We start from the raw sequence: 24,646 nt of genomic DNA on the forward strand, positions 1-24,646 counted from the left end.
CTGTGAGGTTCCATAAAAGAAAATTAGTTACTGGCCGGGTAACTCGATCGCGTCATGCATGATGTGGTGTTTTGACAAAGTTGTCGCCCGGACATTTTTCTTCTTTATTCAGCTTCTGATCGTGGTTTACGGGAGAGAGAGAGAGAGATAGAGAGTGTGTACTGTGTGTGTGCGCCCGCATTGTGTGTGTGTGTGTGTGTGTGTGTGTGTGTGTTCCCATACTTGTGAAGAGCGCATGCTTGTATTTACAGAGTACACCGTCAATTTCAGGCAGTAGTCTGTGGTAGATATACTACTAATTATACGACCTTTTTAGAAGCTTGCCTGGAATTAAGTTCAATTATATTCTTCTTTGCTTTAACATGCAGTTAGCAAAGCAGTCGGACAATATATATATATATAGAAGTACGTAATAGACAATGATATCAAAGGAGGATGTGGGGCTTTGTTCATGACCTGTTAACGGCTTACACCTCATAGACACGTACCTCCCGTAAACAGGTCAGGAAAGCCTTCAGAATCAATTATATATATATATATGTATATGGAAAAAAAAAAATATATATATATATATATATATAATCATGTCCTAGCTATGAACTTGGCTCGACCCTCTCCCAGTTGTATAGGACGGTAGCTAGCTCTTGACCGTCTTATGATCTTGGTCTTATAGAGACAACATATATCGGCAGAGAACTTTCCTTTTTAGTGATGCTGTACGTATGCATTCGGCTTTTTGGATGGCCTTATCTTGGTTGTTTTAAATGTATGATGAAATGACACGTGTTCGTATTTGAAGCTTTTAATATTAATATATATAGGAGCCTATGCACGGCCCAAAATGTTGTTGATGGCACAGATGCATGAGTCCCATACCTTCTTGCCATCACGTATGTTGTGATCCTATGCATGTATCATCGTACATAAAAAGGTGTCCAGCAAGTTTGAAAGCCCTTATAATTTGCCCATCAGACGGGCCGCCACCTCACCTCCTACGTACGTACAAAGTTAGAAGATTCAATATCATTGATCAGGTAGAAAGAGAGATCAAGGTTCAGTGCATGACCATGCAAAAAAGGAAAAGAGAGTAGTTCAGCACAAGCAATAATTTAAGTAGCAATAAAGATCAGAATTGAAGGACGTACGTACGTAGTTAGTACTCCAAATTCAGTCTGGGTTGGTTTTTTTCCTGAATCCTTGTTCATTGTTTCCTTCCATTTTTTAGGATATTTATTAATAAATCTATGAGTTTTGTTAAGAATAAGTAAGTTTGTCTATCAATTTATATACTAATATTATTGTCTTCATATTCTAAATTTAAATTAGTACTGTTTTCAATAAAATTTACTTTCTGACCAATCATATTGAATGAATGCGCGTATTATTATGCAGAATCGCTTACAATTAAATTTTTTCTAAATCTAGACGCCGGCCTTTTCTTAAAAAAAAATAAAAATAAAAATATTCATTCTATCTAGGTATAAAGAAGAAAGATACAGTGAACGCCAACATTAATTTATCTCGTACACAACTAAGACTAATATTTAACTCGATCATAAGATGTAATCAAGGATTACACTACAACAAATTTGAGATTTTGGGACGAAATTTTTTAGGGACGAAATTTTTTTATCCCTAAAAGTCATTTTTTGAGACGAAATTTAAATTTCGTCCCAAAAAATCGATGAATTTAGAAAATCGTTCGAACGTCAAAATAACCGTTCGAACAGTATTTTCTGTGACGAATTAAATCGTCTCAAAAAATTTTTCCCGTTCGAAAGTGAAAAAATACGTTCGAACAGTAAAATTTGGCAGATAATTACTTTATTATGGCGGGGAAAGTTCAAAAACGTTCGAACGAGAATTTGTTATGTTCGAACGGAAAATATTTGGTGGCGAATCCTGGCGGGAAGGTTTCTAAACCGTTCGAATGGAATATATTTAGTTAGAACATATTCAAGCACCACATTTATACATTCGAAGGTATAATATTAATCTCGGTACGAAACTCAAAATATAAAAAATATATATCATATATACAAATTCATTAATTAATTTTATGTAATTAATTTTAAAATATTTTAATAATTTCTTTTACGTTAAATAAGATTTTTAGTTAAATAAATATTATCAACCACATATATATTAATCAACCAAATAAAGCAAATTATCATAATGCCATATATATTGTTCATAATTACAACAAAAGAAAATATAAATAAAAGATAAAAACTATTATGATGCAAGGTCTCTACACACATCCTCGACTGCAGCTAATTGTGTCTCTACCTGTGTCAATCGAGTACTAACTGTGACCTGAGTTGCATTATTGGCATTAATCGCTGTACGTAACTCATTAACCTCTGTACGTAACCCAGAGACGGTAGCCATAATCTCTGTACGCAACTCAGACATGGCAGTATGCACTGCATCTATCACTGCTGATGTGTGTACGATGATCTCAGCATGCAATATGTCAGCCATCTCCTCGCGAATATATGTGCGTGATGTCTCAGCCTGTGTAGATGTCTCACCAGCCGATACTCCAGTATCTCCCGGCTGCGCATCTCTCTGAATCCCAGCCCTGTCTGGAACAGCCCCACGAAAATGAAATCTAGAGTGTCCCGTGCTCCGTGATAGGGTGGTGCTGTTGATCGGTACCATCGGAAATCGGGAACGCTCGGCAGGTTCGGACACAACCCAAGCATGTAGCAAAAATCGAGTGATGAGGATCCCAAACGGAAGTATATCTGTCGTAATGAACCGTGCCTCTGATCGGATTCTCTCAAATATATAACCAACGAGGTCGATCGGGATGCCACGAGCGACCCGTATCATAAATCTCGCTCGATCCATGCCGACCTCGGTCTTGTGCTGCCGTGGGTCAATATTATTGGCAATGATCAAATTCATAATCTTGAAGAAAGAAGATAAATATGCCTGCCTAATACTCTTGGAGCCATCGTATACTGGAGCATTTGGACCAACAATCAAGTCTCTAACCTCGTGATCAGCAAGTGTATCGATCTCATCTGTGTAATCTAGTCCCTCGTCCTGAGACATAGCTGCATCACCTGAAGGACCAGACTCTCTAGGCGGCAGGTTTGGATAGGCATCAAGAAGCCTAGGAATACCCAGATATGCAGCGAGTCCGTCAGCTGAAAATATAACAGGAGCTCCTCGGACACAGATCCTATATGCCCCTCCATCGTCTGGGCTAGCAGCACCGAGCTCTTTATAGAACTCAGTAACGATCTCAATGAAGGAAACGAGCTTCATTCCTTCTTCTCGCTGATCTAAGATTGGTGCCCAACCACGATCATTGAATACTGATGGGAGGGAATGACCCTACCATATAAGAGCGACAAAATCAGACAGCTTTACCTGTCGCTCAAGTAAAACGGTCCGCTCTCGAACTGTTTGGATGGAAGGTTCTCCTGATCTACCACGTTTACGGCCCCGATAAGACATTATTATGATCCTGAAATTTTAAAAATAAAATATACATTCAAGATTAGTGATAAAATCTAATTACGGCTAAAAGATTTACAAAATTATATACTAATAGCAATTTAATAAATTAATTGATAGAACATATAATCAATTAAACAATGAAAACAATTTAATAAGCTAATAAAATGTTAATGGAATGAATTTAATAATTAGCGTTCGAACGTCTAAATATATGGTCGAACGGACAATTAATAACGTTCGAACGTGTCGATCAAGTTCGAACGTACAGGTTTACCCGTTCGAACGGACTGGTTAATACCGTTCGAACGTAAAACAGATCTAACTCGGCCATGGCTGAGTCAACTTAGTGGCCATGAAAATACTCAAAAATTAATCGATTGCGTGGTTTCTTCGACTAAAAACAAAGTACTCTTCATTTCTAAACATCCTACGATAGATTTATGATGTTCTACGATAATTATTGATAAAAAAATGTAATTTTTTTTAAAAAAAACAAATAAAACCATAAAATTATAAAATAAACGGTAAAATGAGTTTGAAAATACATACCTTTACTTGGGAGGAAAAGTGATTAACGTATGTGCTGATCACGACTGCAGACGGCGGTGAATGTAGTGCGTTCAAATGTTTTCTCGCTTTTTCAAACGGTGGGGACGGCGGCGTGAGAGAAATCGCTGCCTGCGATAACTTATACGTGCATAACCGTTCGAACGTTAATAGTTAAAGTTCGAACGTTAATATAAAACCGTTCGACCGTTATTATTTCACGTTCGAACAGAAGTTTTGTAAGTTTATTAAAAAATATATTAAATGTATACTATATTTATATTCCTATAAATTGTTATAATATATATACTATTATAGTAGATTATATATACTGTAATATATATGTAATATTATAATATATATTATGATAGTAGAATACTTTAAATGAAAGCATAATAACTTATAAAATATTTTTTTATAGTATAATAGTAATATATCATAATACTTTACTATCAAAGTGTTATATATGAGATATTAATATATATATATAGTACCATATAATAGCATGTAGTGCTATGTGGTATGAGTTTATACTTAACTAATATATGTCATATTATATATTCCATTATACTTTACCTACTAAAGTTATATATGATATTATACAACATATATATATAGAGTATAGCTTACTAATATACTATCATCTTATAAATTTCTCTACACTTTATTATGTGACCTTAGTATATTTGAGGCTATATATATGTGAGTATATATTACTAATACATATGATCTTAATAATATATATGATAGTATAGGTCACTATATATATGATAATATATATTACTATATATACTATATATTTAGTATAGATTACTATATATATGATAGTATATATTACATTATATATGATAGTATATATAACTAATACATATGATGTTATAGTACTTTTCATTTAATGATGAAAAAAGTTATATTTAAACATAAAGGATATGTGTTCGAACGGTACTCGTAAACCGTTCGAACACATATATTAACGTTTGAACGTAAAAAAAAACATTCAAACGGACAAGGCAAATGGCGGGAAAACATCCCGCCAATTAAAGACAGCTGGATTACCGTTCGAACGTAATTTGTTATAGTTCAAACGGATTATTGCAGTGGTGGGAAAATATTCCGCCAATTAAACTATAGTATCATCTAATATGTCTATATATATTAATGTTGTTCTTTTATTCAAAAGGTATAATGAAAAAAAAAATATAAATAAACATTTACAATACCGTTTGAACAGTTAGAAATTAAAGTTCGAACGGTTAATTTTCGAGCGGTAATAAATCAATAACGTTCGAACATACTTTTGTTACGTTCGAACGTGAAAATTAGGAGGGAATTTTCTCCCGCTTAATATTTTCACGTTCGAACGGTTATTTACTAACCGTTCGAACATGAAATGTTCTTCAAAAACACGACAGAACCTCACAATTCTGTTTCTCTCCTCCTGCGCTGTCGCTCCGTGTGGTCGCCCGAAGATTACCCCTTCGCATATCAGAGGTATTCTTTCTCAAACTAGCCCTTAAGCTCAAAAAAATTGTTCATCTCACTCCATTATTCTCGGATTATTACTTGTAGGATAGTTTGTGATTATTCTCGGATTGTTCTCGGATTATTTCATTTTCATCTTCAAAAATTCAGGTATTTCTTTTAAAATAGAAATGTATGGTTTGAACTTAATATTTTGCAATGTTAGAAAGTTGTATGCTTTGAGATTGTTGTTTGTGTTTGTTAGAGTTTGTAATTAATGGAGTTTTCGGCGTTGTTGAAGACGACTGGAATCTGGAATGAATACGTTCGAACGGGTTAGGATTACCGTTCGAACGTGTTAGTATTACCGTTCGAACGTATTCATTTTGTTCGAACATAGGTTCTCATTGTTCGAACGGGTAATGACATTACATCAATAACGTATACAGAATACGTTAGGTTTGGGATATTTATAAATTATATGTACTACTAAATCACAAATAATTAGGACCAACTACCATTTAAATACTTAAAGATAAATTAATAAAATTAATATTCAAATTAAAATACTACTAAATCTTTAAATTAAAATAGAAATAGTTAAGATTTAATAATACTTAAATACTTAAAGATAAATTAATAAAATTAATATTCAAATTAAAATACTACTAAATCTTTAAATTAAAATAGAAATAGTTAAGATTTAATAATACTTAAATACTTAAAGATAAATTAATAAAATTAATATTCAAATTAAAATACTACTAAATCTTTAAATTAAAATAGAAATAGTTAAGATTTAATAATACTTAAATACTTAAAGATAAATTAATAAAATTAATATTCAAATTAAAATACTACTAAATCTTTAAATTAAAATATAAATAGTTAAGATTTAATAATACTTAAATACTTAATTATAAATTAATAAAATTAATATTCAAATTAAAATACTACTAAATCTTTAAATTAAAATATAAATAGTTAAGATTTAATAATACTTAAATACTTAATTATAAATTAATAAAATTAATATTCAAATTAAAATACTACTAAATCTTTAAATTAAAATACTTAATTATAAACAGGTAAAACTAATATTTAAATTAAAATCTGGAATAAATCTTGAAATAATACCTACTAATTAAGTTTTTGTTGTATTGTTGTATAAATAATATGTTGTTATTGTTTGACATATATTAGCATATTTTGCATTGTTTGTTCATCAAAATAAACCTTAGACCCGTTCGAGAGTTATCAATCCGGATGAATGCTTGATTGATAACTCTTGAATTGTCCAGAGTGGACAGTTTGGGATTGTAAGATCATTCTCGCAAACTATAGAACTATATCTGTTGTCGTCCAACATTATGATTTTGGTAGATTCATCCATTGTCCTCTGGATATGCAGTTTCGGTGATGGTGCAACGACGTGTTAATCGTCAGTGCACACAACCAAACGAGCATATTTGGAGAACTATGGGGAGATGCTGCCGAAATTTTGTTGGACGTGACAGATAATAGATCATAGGTTGGCGACTATGATCTTACAATACCGAACGGGATAGGACCAACTACCCGGTGAAAGGTGGCATACTCATTAATTGGTACATGATACATAGTTGTTTGCTGATGCATTACAATATTGTTTGTAATGAATATAGTCGGCATGGATAAGAGTTGGATGAGAGTTAGCGATCGATTGGGTCAGAATTACAATGTATATGCTGAAGGTGTTAAGAAATTCTTGGAGTTTGCATTGGGTACATGTGATAGTGATGGCCGTATCAGATGCCCATGCAGAGAATGCAGGAATTTGCGTTCTCATAAGATAGACTTGGTGAGAGAGCATCTGTTTGTCAAAGGTATTGATAAGGGTTATACTGATTGGGTCTTACACGGCGAACCATATTCAACTTCATTTGAAGCTCCACATGAAGAAGAAGAGATCGATGAAGATGTACAACCTGAGATTGTTGGAGATGATTACGATGAGGATATGGAGGAAATGTTAAGTGACATCGGTGCGGGAATGTTTATGGATGAAGGTGACACGGACACATCAAGCTCAAATGATGGGGGCCATAACACTTTTGCACGCTTGTGGAATGATTCACAGCGTGAGTTATATCCAGGATGCAGAAGACATAGTAAGTTGTCGTTTACCGTAAGATTGCTTCACATAAAATCAATGTGTCGATTATCTATTAAGGCAGTCAATGTTACTTGAGCTGTTTAAAGAGGCACTGCCGACAGACAATACTTTACCTCGTAACTTCTATGAAGCAAAAAAGTTGAAACGAGGACTCGGATTTGATTACAACGTAATACATGCATGTAAGAATGACTGCATATTATTTTGGCGAGAGAATGAGCAGTTGAACGAGTGTCCTATATGCCACGAGTCAAGATGGACATCGGACAAGGCAAATGTTCCGCAAAAGGTCATACGCCACTTTCTATTGATACCTAGATTACAACGATTATTTATGTCACGCGCAACAGCTGTAGATATGACATGGCACTCATCAGACAGAGTAAGGAACGATAATATTTTGTCACATCCTGCTGACTCCCAGGTGTGGAAGAAATTTGATCAGGAACACCCATGGTTTGCTGAAGAACCGCGTAACGTAAGACTTGGGTTGGCAACAGATGGATTTAATCCTTTTGGGAACATGAGTACTAGTCATAGTACTTGGCCAGTTGTACTTATGCCGTATAATCTACCACCGTGGAAGTGTATGAAAGATCCATATTTCATGATGAGTTTGCTCATCCCAGGTCCGAGATAACCGGGAAATGATATAGACATACACTTACAGCCATTGATTGCAGAATTGAAAGATTTGTGGGAGAATGGGGTTGTCATATTTGATTCGTCAACAGGCAAGTCGTTCAAGATGCATGCTGCGGTGTTGTGGACAATAAATGATTTTCCAGCTTATGGGAATTTGTCAGGTTGGAGTACTAAGGGAAAAATGGCATGTCTAACTTGTAACAAATATACCAAATCTGAATGGCTTACGTACGGGAGGAAATTATATTTCATGGGTCATCGTCGATTTTTACCTGGTGACCATAGATGGCGTGGAAATTCTAGAATATTTGATGGAACTGTTGAATGGGGCCAACCTCCACCATATTTGTCTGGCGAAGATGTACTTGCACAATTTATAAATGTTGGTTGTAATGAATTTGGTAAAAAACAACGAAAGAGAAACGAGCTACGAATGAGTTGAATTGGACAAATAAGAGTATATTTTTCGAACTCCCGTACTGGTCAAAGTTAAAATTGCGACATAGCCTTGATGTTATGCATATTGAAAAAAATATTTGCGAATCCATATTGGGAACATTAATGTCAATTGAAGGAAAAACAAAGGATACAATAAACTCAAGGAAGGATTTGAAGCGGTTGGGAATAAGACGGGAAATGCAGTTGCAAGAAAATGGTTCGTCTGTCTACATGCCGATTGGGTGGTATACATTGTCAAGGAATGAAAGGGTTACATTTTGTGAGTGGCTAATGAAGATCAAATTACCGAACGGTTATGCCTCGAATCTAAAAGGTGTGTGAGAACAAATGATTGGAAAATAACTGGATTAAAAAGTCATGATTGTCATGTTTTCTTACAGCGTATCTTGCCTATTGGTATCCGTGGGTACTTGACCAGAGATGTGCGCGTGGCTTTGACTGAGTTTGGTGCATTTTTTAAAGACTTATGTGCTAGGACGTTGAATGTAGAAGCTTTGGATCGAATGGAACGAGAAATTGTCATAATATTGTGTAAGTTAGAAAGTATTTATCCACCGTCATTCTTCGATGTCATGGTTCACCTAGCCGTTCATTTGCCACGTGAGGCTCGACTTGCAGGACCAGTTCAATATAGATGGATGTATCCCATTGAACGATTTCTTGGAAAGTTGAAACGTACAGTGGGTAACAAGGCCCGTCCAGAAGTATCAATTGCAGAAGCATATATTGACGATGAGTGGCATACCTTCTGTTCCAAATATTTCCATGGAGTTGACACTCGGTTTGATCGGCTATAAAGAAACTTTGACGTTGACCGAGCAAGACAACGGAATATATTTTCTGTGTTTTCCCAACAAGTTCGTCCAATTGGTGCAGTGCGTGGTTATGACTTGTGTGGAAGAGAGTTCGAGAAAGCTCAGTGGTACGTGCTGAACAATTGCCCTGAGATAGAGAACTACTTGAAGTAAGTTATAACTTTTTCTTAATTTAAATTGCCTCATTAATTTTAAAAAAATACAAAATATAAAATATTTGTGGTAATCATCAATTTCAGTGATCATATTAACATGCTCAAGGAACTAGGAGTAAATGATATAAACCAAAAACATGAAGAGGAGTTCCTGAGATGGTTTGAAGAACGGGTAATGAAATTACATATGCGTTACTCAATAACAAATGAAAAAATATTAATTTCAACTTTGATATAGTATATGCTTTACTCAATATGTAGGTTGTACAATTGCATGCGAATAATCCAAATGATATATCTGATGAACTGTATGCATTGGCGCGTGGCCCATCGAGACGCGCTGCTTGATTTTCTGCATGTATTTCTCGGGGAAGTAGGTATCACACACTGGATCGAGATTGTTATAGGAAAACCCAAAATAGTGGTGTCCTAGTCGAAGGAAGTCATGATGGAGAAAATATTGATTTCTATGGGGTTATTGTCGATATAATTGGAATGAAATATTTGGGAGAGCTTGCGGTGTATCTGTTTAAGTGTGATTGGTGGGATTTAAGCAATCCTCGTACTGGAGTCCGTGATGATGAATATTTTTTGAGTGTTAATACATCAAAAAAATGGTATGAAGATGATCCTTTCATTTTGGCTTCTCAAGCATCTCAAGTATTCTACTTAGATGACCCGAAGTTAGGAAATCAATAGCGAGTAGTTCAAAAATATTCTCCAAAAAATATATATGATGTTATCCCTCAGGCGGAAGGACAAGATGAAGAAGAAGATGACTCTTCTACTCAAGAAGCATACCAAGAGAGTCAACCCGCCTTAAATTTGTTTGTGGATTTGAGCCAGTATGAGATGATTCCATTAAATAGAGAAGATATTGAGGCTGAAATTGTTGATGCGACAGTTGAGGAAAATGTTGAATCATCTGAAGTATCTACAGATGATGAGAGCGAATTGTCAAATGAAACTGATACAGATTCTGATTGACCAATTATGTGTTAACATTACACTTGATGACAAATATTTTACTTATTGAATGTATCAGTAGTTTGAAATTATGCTGCCAAAGAGGAAGGAAGTTTGCAACCCATCTCCACCTGTTCCTAGCTCTCCTTCATTGTCACCATTAGAGATTGATTTTACAGAACAAGGTAAAAATCTAATACTTATAAAAGTTATTAATTAAGGTCCTATAATAGAGATATAAATGAAATTGATTACAATGTTATATTTTATAGAATCTACAGTACAATCTCGTCAAGGTCGAGGCACCACTAGAGGGGTGACGTTGGAAAAATATCGGAAGGTGGGTAAGATCAAGGTTAACATTCCTGACGAACATACTGGGGGCGAAGGACAACCAGCAGCTTGGCTTGCATCACATGTGGGTGCTCTTACACAAACTTACGCACCTTTGGCAACGACTTCATGGAAGAAAGTCCCCCAAGATGTTAAAGAGCTTATCAAGAAGCGTTGTTTGGTAATGTTTAAAACATTGATTTAGTAGAATAAATTTCTATATTTTACTTAAATTTAGAATATTATAAATGATAATGTGTTTGTGACTATTTTTTTAAGGATGATTTCGAATTAAATTTTGGTCGGAGAGAGGAGCGTAAGACTGTGGAAGAGCTTATGGGTAATGCATTCCGCAAATATAAGGCGAGGTGTCATGAGCATTATAATAAGTTTGAGAAGAAGGAAGATGCACCCCAACATCCTTTCCAGGATGTCCGACCTTCTGAGTGGGAAAAACTTTGTGACATGTTTGAGGATCCATCATATCAGGTATAATGAAATTTAATTATTTTACTTGTCCTATCTGTCATTTCGCTTCATAATATTTTCAATTTCTTTGCAGGAGCGAAGTTCTATAAACAAAACAAATAGATCAAAATTGAAGATTAATCATCATGCAGGCTCAAGATCTTTCCATCACATTTCTAAAAAATTGGTATTGCTATTTTTTTTATTGGATATAGTTAATTATTTGGATGAATCATAATGACTTTATATCTTAACACATTTATTGTAGTAAGATTCAGATACTAATTATGATCTGAAAAAATTATATGCTGCATCGCACACTGATTGTAATGGAGAGTGGACTCATCCTGATGCCCGTGAAAATTATGTAAGTTTTATAACCTGTTTTAATTAAATATATTAGAATATTTATGAAGATATTAATTCTTTATCTTATATATGGCTAGGATAAAATGATTGCCCTACGTGTTGAATCTGCGTCAGATCAAAATTCCTCAACAAGTGATATTAAGATTTTTACACAAGTCCTGGGTCAACTTTCAGGATATTTGAGGGGTTTGGGTCGTTGTGTAAAGCCTGGTCCCTCTTCCTCTTCTTCTGGGAATGCATCTATGACTTCTATAGTGCTAGAGAATGCGAATTCCAGAATCAAAGAATTGACTACAAGACAGCATGAGTTAGAGGCTCAATTGGCAAAACAAGCAGATATGGAGATGCGCCTCAAACAACATGAAGAACAACAAGAAGAGTCCAGAAGACAGATGCAACTCCAAATGCAGCAGCTTATGCAACAGTACAGGCCTCCAAGCAACTGATGGATTTTGGGATTATCTATTTATGTACGAACAATGCCCGTCTCGACTGTTATTTATTTAGTTTGCGCTTATTTTAACACTTTTGTGAGTGTTAAACAGTTTCTAATGTATTTTTTCAAATAGTATGAATGTCTGTTTGGTTTTCTATTATTGATTTAAATTAAAGAGATATCGTTCGAACGAACGTAAAACGTTCGAACTCTATGTAACGACAATAGCGTTCGAATGTAAACGTAATGTTCGAACGAAATTTATGTTCGTAGAGTTCGAACGATCATACAACGTTCGAACGTAAATAATTTCAGTCGTGTTCGAACATAGCCTATACCGTTCGAACCCATATACCGTTCGACCTGACCATTTAACGTTCGAACACAAAGACAATTCATAACGTTCAAACGCATTCATGTGTGTTCGAACATATTTCGAAATCGTTCAAACACGTCACTACTGTTCGAACTTAAAATTTTTTCCGTTCGAACTATTTTCTAGGACGAATTTAAACCGTGACAAAAAAAATTTTCGTTCGAACGCTTTCCTTCAATTTCGTCCCAAAAGAAATTTTTTGGGACGAAATGGTGATTTTCGTCCCAAAATACCTTTTGGCACAGTGATATTGGAACGACTTTGGGACGAATTTTTTTCGTCCCAAAAATTTTTTTGGGACGAAATTGGGGTCTTTTGGGATGAAAATTTTCGTCCCAAAAGACTCTTTCTGTTGTAGTGTTAGCTTCTTCCATACGTACCTAATCCATGCAAACTCATGGATCGATATATGGTACGTACTCTGCACTACTTCTGCGAGCTTACGTATAGCGTGTGTGTGTGTATATATATATATATATATGAGTAGTTTTGCTACAGACGGTTACTTTTGCATACTCCTTGCGCACTCTACTAAGATGATTGACCAAAATATTTATTTTATATTAAAAAAAGTGACGCAGTCAATCACATTAGTAAAGTGCACAAAGAGTATGCAAAATTAACTGCACATAGAATTTTTGTTTTCAAAAACATTGAGTGAGATTTGCACATCTTAAAACAACAAATATAATTCCTCCTCTATAAATTAGGAGTGCTGCTCACCCCGGAGGCAGGGTACCCCGTCTGCAGCCCAGGGTGTGGGGGTGGAGCACCATTCGCTCGCCCCCTACTGGGCCTACTCAATTGAGTTATCCGGGCCCAAAATGGCCCAGAATCTTAATATTGGACTTTTTTTATATTGTTCTTCTAAGTGCATTTTTAATCGTGAGGTACTATATTTCCTATAGTAGCATCCATAAATTTGTCTACAGTGGTTACACTTGGCTTAGGGGTTATTGGGGTCACCACCGTCTAGTTTGGTGAAATGAGACTAAACTATGAAAGTAGGTTTCTTGCAGGGCTTGGGGGTGGGACAGGATGCCGTAAGGGTAGGTGTTGGGCCAAGAGTGGGAGTAGGAGTATGTGTAGGGGTAGGAGTAGAGGTAGGGTAGGGGCAACCTGGGCCTAGAATCTGCTGGAATATCTATGAACTCAAGCAAACAAGAAATCTGAAATTATAGCAAACATAATAATATGCCAAACAATTAACATCCAAGTATTAACATCGAAACATTAATTATGTTAATGAAAGTACTACTACAAATTTGGTGCATGGGATGATGATTAGGGAAAAAAAGTGTGGACTACTACAAATTAATCAATAGTATCAAATATAAGCGTACGTGGGATTTGAGAATAGAATATAACTCTAGAGAGGTAAGAAAATAAGACACAATTACCCAACAAGCAGTAGATGATTATGGTTTTATTTCCTTCTGAGATGTCTTAAAATGCATATTGTATTCTTTCTTTATATGTTCAATCATAAAAATGTGGGTGTTTTAAAGCATCTTAGAAGGAAATAATTTAGGGGTTATACATCCATGTTTTTAAATAAATTTGATGATGGTTATACATCCACGATTCTATTAATCCGAAACTCTAAATTAATTTAGGATTCTAATCCGAATTAATTAGCCACAAATTCACTATCATGTATTCAATCATCAAAATTCAAAACACATTACATAATACAAACCCAAAAAAATAAAAATCGGAACAGATTCACACACTGTTCATCAATTATCAACGATTCAAACCACATGCACAATTAAGTCTCAACAGCAAACAATTCTCAAAATCTCATCCTCCAATCTCCATTCCATAAATCACAAAAAAATATTTTTTTAACTAAGATTATTACCTTCGGCGATAGAGATAAAGATGGAAGGCTACAGCGACGGAGATGAAGACGGTGACGATGTAATTTGAGAGTTCTTCGACGACAATGGAGATTTGAGAATTGGAGATGCAGAGAGGGAGCGAGACTCAGAGAGAGAGAGAGAGAGAGAGAGAGGGCTCGTGAGAGGATATTAACAAATGACAAAACGATGTCGTTTTGTGCTTGGATTTTTTTATTAAGTAAAAAAAACCTAGGCATGAAAATGCCTTTTTTTTTTAATATAAAGCGGGGCGGGGTAGGGGATTTGCGGGCGGAGGTCACCCCTATCCTGCCCCATTCCCAGCCCCCGCCTTCAGTGCTAGATATGGTCGGGGCCACCCACCCCTCGCATCTGGCGGACGAGGGGCGGGATTGCCCACCCCTACTATAAATATGACTTATTTTAATCTTCAAATATAAAGCTAGAGTAAAAATATAAATATATATATATATATATAAATATATATATATATATATAAATATATATATTGTTAGGCATGATTTGACGAGGATGCTTTGAAAATTATGTCTAATTAATATATAGATTATAGATCGGGTAGATACGCTATTTCATTAATCATTTCATAAAACTAAGTATTTTCTAATTGCGTATGATCCCCAATTAAAACTTTTACAACACTGGAGGTTGGTATGAGGTATTTATCAACTTGGAGACTCATTAAAAAAAAAGGCATCAAAAGAATATACTCTTCAAAGCAAACTTGGTAATTAGAATATAATTAGGTATAGAGCTCAACAATAATACTGTAAATTGTGATCATCAAGGATGTGATCTGTACTTATAATGTGAAATTGGATCTCTGCTAGGAGACTACTGTATGTAAACTGTCAAAGAAAAATGATAAACACATAATACTTTACATAATAATATTTTAAAAGGACATGTATTTTTGTAAAATAACTTAAAAAACAAACATCGTTTTATAAAAATACATTTATTTTATAATATGTGTTATGAAATATATTGTGAAATATATTATGTGTATATCATTACTCACTATCAAAATGGGATGGTGAGTCCCACAAAGTGGGCCCCAAGGGAATTACGCTTGCAAACAAACCAAAAAAACAAAAACCGTAACATCCTGTCCACACGAAGCTGAACTACTTTTCCCGAGTTGGGTTTGGTCCTTGGGATCTCATGTCGCTTACACATAAATTACCACAACTACATTTTTTTTTTTTATCTTTTAATTATTTTTAACAAGGGATACTAATATTGCCCATTTAGCTAGATCCCTTCCCTAAAGAAATATTCGAATAAAAAGTTGTTTTTAATATTGTAATCCATCCCTAATTTTAATATTCAAATAATATTTTTATTTAGTAAATAAAAATTTCTCCCTAATTTATCCAATAATATCCTAGCTTCAAAAAAATTTATTTTCATGGATTTTGATTGGATATATAGATAGAAAAATAGAAAAAAAAAATGAATTTGATCGACTGTGATGAAAGGACAGTACTACCCTCCTTATAAAATGTTTGACTGGTGGGCATAGTCTCCCGTATGCATTCCTTGCAAGTCCAATATTTTATAGCTAGCTAGGTTATAGATCTCAGTTATGTACCCATATATATCAAAGAAAAAAGAAGAAAGAAACAATCTATACTAATGCCTACGCACGCAATTGTAGATATTAATATATGAGTTCTCCTACGTAAACTTTTGTATATTTTTTATACATTTTATTAATGTAATTAGTCAAAATAGTTATTTTATATTAAAATAAAGTGACGCAGCCAATTATCACTTTAGTAGAGTACATAAAAGAATATGTAAAATTGATTGCACATAACCTCGTTCAAATATGCGTGTGTGAAAAGAGTTCACACAGATCTCTTCTGATTTCACATGACCTGATGATGATTTGTTCATTAATGCCACGTCAAAATTCACATTTTATTTCACAAGAAATTTTAATTGTGCATGTATATACGTTTAACACATTATATGAATGATTGTGGCATGGATAGTACTGGTGGTCGATCATGGCCTTCAAATTAATTAGTTATTTACAAGCTAGGCAAGCATATAGAGGTCTTGTCCAAATATATATTAACTTCAGTCCATATATCGAATAGCTAGCTAGCTATGCTTAATAAAATATACACAATTGTGGGGATTGGTAGAAACTCCATTCCTCCTATTTGGGAAAGACGTTGGGTACGTATAACAAATTACCTTGAATAAGTCACCCATTAACCCATTCATTTCTTGACACATTGACAAAGTTTATTTAATTAATCATTAAGACTCTCATCAGGAGGACTATTATCCTTTATAATGTGATGGATTTCTGTAGGAATCATTTCGTGTTTACACTACTTTACATTACTTCAAGTACTACTTCTTGTGTGTACAGCGTGAATGACTTTTTGGAATTAGATTTGTACGTACCCGGCCCCTAAAATGTCTTACAAGCTAGGTGTGCATAGTTTTCCAATCTTAGACCTAGATCCATTGAATGCTACAGTTAATGCACGTACTCGTTGTTACACATGAGATTCGTAACAAAAATATTGTTGGACCATACTATATATATATATATATATAATTTATAAGATATATATGACCAGTTGAATAAGTATAACATGAGTTAGGGCATGGACAACTCAACTCGGCTTCTAATTAATTTAGAGTCAATAAAATTTATAGGTTTTGTTTAATTTATTTGAGAAGCTCAACTGCTCAAAGACGCTAAATGAAGTACTGGTCGACAATTTCCAAATGCATGACGTGAATCAAATTAAATGATCGCGTCTGATCAATGTAATCATTATATCGATGCTAACCGGTAATGTCTCGGATCTCCCAATATTCAATCGATACGAACTCGTATATAGATCGAGGCAGTTGCATGCTCAAACTCAAAGACCAAAACCATGCATGCATGCATAGTGTCATCATGTTAAAAAGATATATATCTTATCATCATGTAGATGATCTTGATCACTTTCTGCAGCTCATATAGTTTTATGAACTCTTGTATGATCAACGGCCTGCAGGAACTCTCTAATTTTAGTTAAATCAGCTCTAAAGGATTTATAGCAGCATCATCCAAAACAGGAATTCCCATATTCTTAGATCACTCGTTTATGGCCAAGGATAGGAGTCTGCAGACGTAACTTATGATCAACTGGTGAAACATTAGCGCGCGGACAAATTAAGCTTCACTCTTTTTTTGTCCTTTTCGCGCTAAGTGACAAAGAATAACCACGAAGTATTAGTTTGTAAGATGATAAAAATTTCCTCTTTCGAGAAAGAAGGAAGGAAGGATGATTTCGTGCAAGGCATGCATGCAAGAAAAACGAAATTTCATCGTGTGGAGGAAAATGAGGATGCACTACGTACGTATATAAGTTGCTCAACAATAAAATTATAACCAGCTGCATACGTACGTCACCATAAATTGCAGATTTTAGGGTAGGACAAAACGGTGGTTTTCTTCAGGTTGAGACAGCTGGGTACGTATTATATATAGTTTCATTTTGCACGATTTATCTATATATCCAGCGTTTATGTATTCGAAAAAAATTGGGGTAAATTAAAACATGAGAAAGGAGAAAAAACTTTCACAGATAATGGCTGTGATCACATGCATGGGGCATGCATATAATAGACTGAAGACTTTCGGGTGTCTTGCATTGCAATACCACCATATATATAGATAGAAGCATCAAAGCATGGACTGGCTTGTAATCATTAGGGTCTGAAATTGAATACCGAAGATGATATATATGGTGATTTGCAAGGAAGGACATGATGTATATCGTGTAAAGCTCTACTTTATTGACTTTCTCGACCTGATCTTCTAGTGCCAAATTATAGTTGATTGGGAGAAAAAGAATCTAATGCATGTAGTCATATCATCATCATACTTGTCTCATGTGCACTGCAATATATACGTCTTCTCATAGCCAAATAAATCTCTACTTTATTTACCATCCTTTTACATAATAATAATAATAATAATAACCTTTAATTAATATATCTTAGTGTTTAATACTGCATAGGGTCTAATATTGCAAACTGATGATTGCTCAATCAATCAATCAAGTTTTCGTTTTAGAACTAATAAGAATAATATTTTATAAGTTATTACGGTTTAAAAGTCAAAATTCTTTTCTAGTTCTGTAACAGCAGAGAATTGGCCTACTCGACGTTGCCATTCTGTCATTAATTGATTTATTTCTTAGGTCTAATTTGGGTATTATTCTATAATATCTTATCACTATTTATTATTTTATTATCATTATTTAATATTTTATCATTTTTTTATTATTATTTTTTATTATTATTCACAAAATACAATACTTTACAACCCAAACACAACCTTAATCACCGATGAACTGATTGGGTTGGTGGCCAAATATACGAGCCATGAAGAGAGATAATATTCTCACTAACCTAAAAGAAGAAAAGGGATTATCAAAAACGAACAAGTTTCTCTCTAATCAATGTGAACCTATATGTAAAAGTACTAGAAATAAATATATATGCTAGCTGAAATTAAAGAATTTTAGCAAATAAATTGCTGGGATTACTATTATCCACATTATTGCTCACTGAAAGGGTTTTTTTATTATTAAAAATGATTATCAACTAAAAAAGGGGGAAAAAAAAAAAGACACAAAAGAGAAAAGTAAAGCATTTCAATTCAGTATAATGAGGCCAATTCATGAACCTTGTGTCCAAGCAAATTTCAGAATCATAATTAAAGCAATCAGTTTAATGCTGATCGCGAGCTTTAAAACCAGAATTAGGAAACTAGCAAGGAGTTTAAATTCTTTTTGCAATACATGCCATTTCTTTACCGCCTATAATTTGGATGCAGAGAATCTATCTATACACAGTAGTACACACCACAAATTTGTGACAGGCGACAGCCATTAGTTTCCTGCAAAATATATATTATTTTTATTTTTATTTCTAATTCTTCCATCTTCAAACTTGGTAACTCCATAAACCTGGTCCTGCAGAACTTGATGGATTCTCTTGATCTCCAAAAGACCTTTGCATGACCATTTCCTGGTCCGTTACCGCCGAAGATATATCCGTACTAAAGCCTGTTTCGGGTGAGAAGAACTCTGCTTTTGTATTCCGCTTCATCATCGGATCATGATTTTCAAGTAACATCCTCAGTATGGACTGGTCGTGCATCAAGATTGACTCTGAAAACTGGAAATTCCCCGTGTTCGAATGGTAAGACGAATTTGGAGCATAGGAAATATTATAAGAAGGATTTGGGGAAGAAGATGAAGCAGCAGCTAAGCCAGGAGTACTGTTGAAGCCATCCACCATGTCTTCCTTGGTCTCGTGCTCCTCCATTGGATCGGAGAAGCAGGTCACGTGAGTCGTCTCACCAACATCGGTTCTTGTTCTGCTGTTGTACGGAGATAAATCCATCAATGGAGGCAATAGTGAAGGACGCGGTCCCTTTGCGTAGGAGCCTAGGTTCACCAACCCTGAAATGTGGGTTTTCTTCCCAGCTGAGATTTTCTTAAAAACTCTGCATATAACCCACTCGTTCTGGAAGAGAAAACAAAACAAAACCGTCAAGAACGCGACATAAAAGAGAATCAGAAGAAATAGAGAAGAACAGAGGAAGATAGAACAAGAAAATTTTACCTTGGCTGTTTTGGGGAGGTTGTGTACAGAATATTTCCCCTCTAATCTGTATTCATGCATGACCCAATCGGTTCTTTCCCCTTTAGGAGCCCTCCCCTTGTAGAAAACAAGAGTTTTCTTCATTCCAACGAGGGCTTTCCTCCTGTATATCTCCTTGTCTTTGCCTGTCGCTTTCCAATACCCAGAATCTGTAGCCCTGTTCGTCCTTAAACCAGTTGGGTACTTTCTGTCTCTAACACAGAAGAAATACCATTCCTTCTCACCCATTTTAGCCCTCACTTCATTTGAAAGAACAAAGAAACAAGTCAGAAGAAATCTTCAGCATATAGCCGGCTAACATATATGTGCAAACGAAAGTTCAAATAGAAACAGAGGAAAACGGTGAAATAAGGTTTGGGAAACTCACATGGCAACTCCCAAGGCTCACACTTGTTCAAATCAACTTCGCCAATTGCTCTGGCTGAGAAGTGGGCGTTAAGAACCTTTTGGGATAGGTAGTGAGTTATAAGCTCTTCATCAGTTGGGTGAAATCGAAAACCTGCAGGCAATTCTATTTGCTCGTCTTCTTCTCTTAGGCTGGAAAAGTTTTCCATTCAACCAAATCCTAAAAGGAAAAACCCTTAGTTTTCAGCAATCAAACCTTGAAAACCTCCCAACAGAACCGAATCTCCCAACGCTAGGCCAAGTATAAACCTATAGTCTCTGTATTAGTTCCTAGTAAATATGTATAATTCAGAGTACAACAGAGGAAATCGAGCTAACAAGAATTCGAAGATAGATACGAGTTTAGACAAGAGAAGAGGAACTCCAGAGGTTCTACATAGAACATAGACGGAAATTCAGAGATGAATAGAACGCAGAACAGGTTGTGAACTGAAATGTTCTGTAACTTGGAGATTCAAAAGATGTAGTTAAGAAAGAAATTTGTGACCTGAGGTTATGAAACTCCTTAAATACTGGTTTCTTGAAAGAGAGAAGCGTAATTTGCAAGGAAACTTGGTGGATAGTCTCAAATTTAGCCTCCCTTTGAACTTGTCCGTAATAAATTATTTTGTTCAATTTGACCGGGAACAACTCACCCCTGTACCCTGCATGTAAATTCAGCAACTGCTTTTGAAATCGATCTAATTAAAGTAATTATCTCTAGCTGTAATTATGATTACTGGGTCATCACAATAACAGGGACTTCAACATATGAAATGAGCAAGTTTTAGGGCGAGGTGAAACCCCAGGCATATTTTACTCGTTTGTTTTGGTGCCGAAAATCAGCTTTATTATTACCATGCACTGATCCATGCGAAGAAACTAATAATAATAATGTCCGCATCATATCCATAAAAAAATCATGCATCACCTGTTCCCTCACAAAGAACTGTATTTTTTTATATTGCGAGTGATTTGCTTTTACTTTTTTTTTTCTTTTTTTTTTTTTATTTATTTATGGAGGGGTTGGACTGGCTAAAAGACGTAGAAAAATCCAATCTCTCAATTGGATTATAAATATCTGTACGTTTTCGTAGGGTGTAAAAGCCCTTGAGGCTATGCCTGCCGGCTGCCCCGTATGGAAAGAGATACAATTACGCGTTTGGCTATATTGGCATGCAGCGCTGAGGCATTCAGGAGTTAGGCTCGAGGTTCTTGTAGGCATACAGTACTAGCAGCATATCTCTATGCTAAATGAACCAAGCATAATGACGTTTAATTTCTTATTGGTGTTCTGCATACTATTCACGGGTTGGTAATGCTATTTACAGTGTTGAAATTTATAATTTCCGTATAATTTTTTTTTTAAAAAAAAGTGGGAACCACATTAAAAAAATAATTATTTTTCATAAATTTTAGATTTATCTATTTTTTCTAAAAAAAAATACGTAAAAAATATATATTTTAAAACTACAAATACCATTTCTATACTGTTAAATCTAATCCCCACGAGAGCGATATTGAATAGGACATCATGTACGATGGGCATGCACCAACTTTAAATTCAAGGATGAGCATAGGTCAATGTGTTTAGTATAAATAATAAAACTAGTTAGGTTAGCTTCCCATCAAGCTTTTTGTGTGGAAAAAAAAGATGCATTCTTTTAATTTTTATTGTAATGAAAGCTGCAGTTGTCAGTCATGAACTTATAATGCATACAAAAATACTTGTTGCAACCGGTGTACAACCGGCGCTCTATTTAATAAAATTTTTAATTTTTTTCACTCTCTTTCTCTCTATTTCATTTCTTTTTTTCCTGTAATTTTATTTATTATAATGACCACATGTAAAAATATCAGGCTATTGGACAGAGCTTCATCGAAATCCACAACAAGGCTTATACAGAAGAAAGCCGATGGAGATTGTACACGGTTACTCAAGTGCAGCAAGTGAAGATTTTGATCTAAGTTGTTCTGATCTTTTAATGCATCATCGTTTTCAATACCATTTTAGCCCAACTCCAAACATTCTCAGTCTAACAAGGAAGTGCAATGGATACAAGACTCAAAATACATCAACATTCCACCAGCTTCACTTCAATCCATCCCCTACATATTACTCATCTTTCTAGTCCTCGTCTCTGACACTTTTTTTTGTCCCTTTTGCTAGAAAATTCATGGGGCACGACTCTGGATTAATTGCCCCTTTACAGTGGATAGGCTTCGGCCTGTTTTTTGTAACATTTTCAATGGTTTCAACTACCATAACGGAGAAGAAGAGAAGGGATGTTGCAGTAAACCTAAACCAAAAACTATCCATTTTCTGGATCACCCATTAATTCTTAATCTTTGGATTATCGGAAATGTGTTTCAATCGACTTCTTTTTAGCCATAGGTGCCAGTCAACTTTTAGTCTATTGCATTAGATTCTATGCAGAAAAACAAATCATTTCCACGATACAAGGATTGCCGAGAAGACGATGGATGCTTATGTACACGTATATACGTACGCTACAGTACGATGAATATCATGAACACCTGAATCATCCTTGCGAATCCAAAAACAACCTGATAAAGTTTAAAATTCCTTTATATTTTGATCCCAAAACAAAAAGGTTTAAACTTTATAATGGGAAGAATAAAATAAAAGAACCAAACAACAGATATACAATGAGAACAACAAGAAGAGAAATACTAATCAAACTTAAGATGACAAAGTTTGTTTCTACGAACTTATGCAGAAACAAAATTCAACTTCTATTTAACCAAAAAAACTAAACATCAAACTCATCTCATTGTAGCAATGAAGACATTGTAGACATAAAGAAAATGTGTGAAGAAGAGAGAAACCTCTAAGTAAATTCCGCAACGATTGAGCTCCAAAACTAAAGGGTTTGAGTGGGAAAGAGAGACATCTTCACTTCCTGCAAAGCTTTCCCATCTTTATCTTTTATTTTTTTCTAATTCTCTAGTGCTTTAAAAATGCTACTAGGAAGAGACAAAGTCCAACAGCAAGAGCAATCCAAATCCTGGGTTCTAATGGGTGATGATGAATCTCAAAGGAACAAGTTGCTTTTATTTGAGTGAGGATGAATCAAGAGTCCTATCTTTTAAGGAATTGACCACAAAGAGTGGGTTAGATTCTATGTGCGTTTGTCAATCGATTTCTCAAATGTTTCTTTGGCTTTTTTCTCCAATAGATAATGAAAGATGAACGCTGAGCTTTTTCGGCTTCTCAGATCTCTTCCCTCTCGCATTTCAATCGACTTCTCAAATGTTTGTTTTTTTAATTTTTGATAGATGACGTCAATTAGTTACATGCCGGTTGCAAATGCCGGTTGTATGTAGCAATTTTCGCAGAAGATCATTAATAGTTCAAAGGAATGGATGTTTAGGAAGTTTTCAATCATTCCTTAAAAAAATAAATAAACATATTAGAGTGATCAACTTCATCGGGGAGAAGGTTAGTTTTATCCATGGGAAATCATAAAGGGATCAGTCAGCTTATACAATAATAATTAATTATATATTATTGATGTGGTCATCTTTTGGTATAAGTCCATAATGCTAATTAAGAAATAATATACAAAATTATGGATATGCGTGGCAGTTTTAGCTTTGTTTTTCATGAATTTGAGAACCTTGTCCGGAACCCAAATGATCCGACGCCTGAGGATCACTCACACGGTAAAGGATCAATACCACCCCCGTCGGCGAAGCCAAGAATAATTGGTCCACTTGGGAATTTCAGATTGGTAAGGTCGTGTTGACCCTTTTATCCTCAGCTGAGCTGGCATTGTGGGCCTTGCTTCCTGTGCTCCGACATGAGGCCACGACTGTAGATTGAACACGTGGCGGAAAATGGTTTGCGGAAAAGTATTACAAAGCAGAAGTTGGGATGCGGTTGGATTTGAGTTGCCAGCCATGCGACTTCAAATGAATTGAGATCATGTGTGCTAAAGCTCAAATCACTGTAATTAGATCATCTCTCTCTCCTTTCTTCCTTTTTTTTTTTTTTTTCTTTTCTTTT

General features: G+C 34.9%; 1 protein-coding gene across 1 annotated transcript; it reads right to left on the bottom strand.

The window, feature by feature from the left end:
• Positions 1-19,231: 19,231 nt before the first annotated feature.
• LOC121252636 (NAC domain-containing protein 100-like) lies at positions 19,232-21,188 on the bottom strand. Its single transcript, XM_041152361.1, has 3 exons — positions 20,600-21,188; positions 20,194-20,471; positions 19,232-20,094 (listed from the first exon to the last, which is right to left on the bottom strand). The coding sequence occupies exons 1-3, from the start codon at positions 20,784-20,786 to the stop codon at positions 19,510-19,512; spliced, it is 1,050 nt and encodes a 349-aa protein (XP_041008295.1). The 5' UTR covers positions 20,787-21,188; the 3' UTR covers positions 19,232-19,509.
• Between the last annotated feature and the right edge of the window lie 3,458 nt (positions 21,189-24,646).

Source organism: Juglans microcarpa x Juglans regia, chromosome 2S, assembly GCF_004785595.1.
Source record: "Juglans microcarpa x Juglans regia isolate MS1-56 chromosome 2S, Jm3101_v1.0, whole genome shotgun sequence".
NCBI lineage: Eukaryota > Viridiplantae > Streptophyta > Magnoliopsida > Fagales > Juglandaceae > Juglans > Juglans microcarpa x Juglans regia.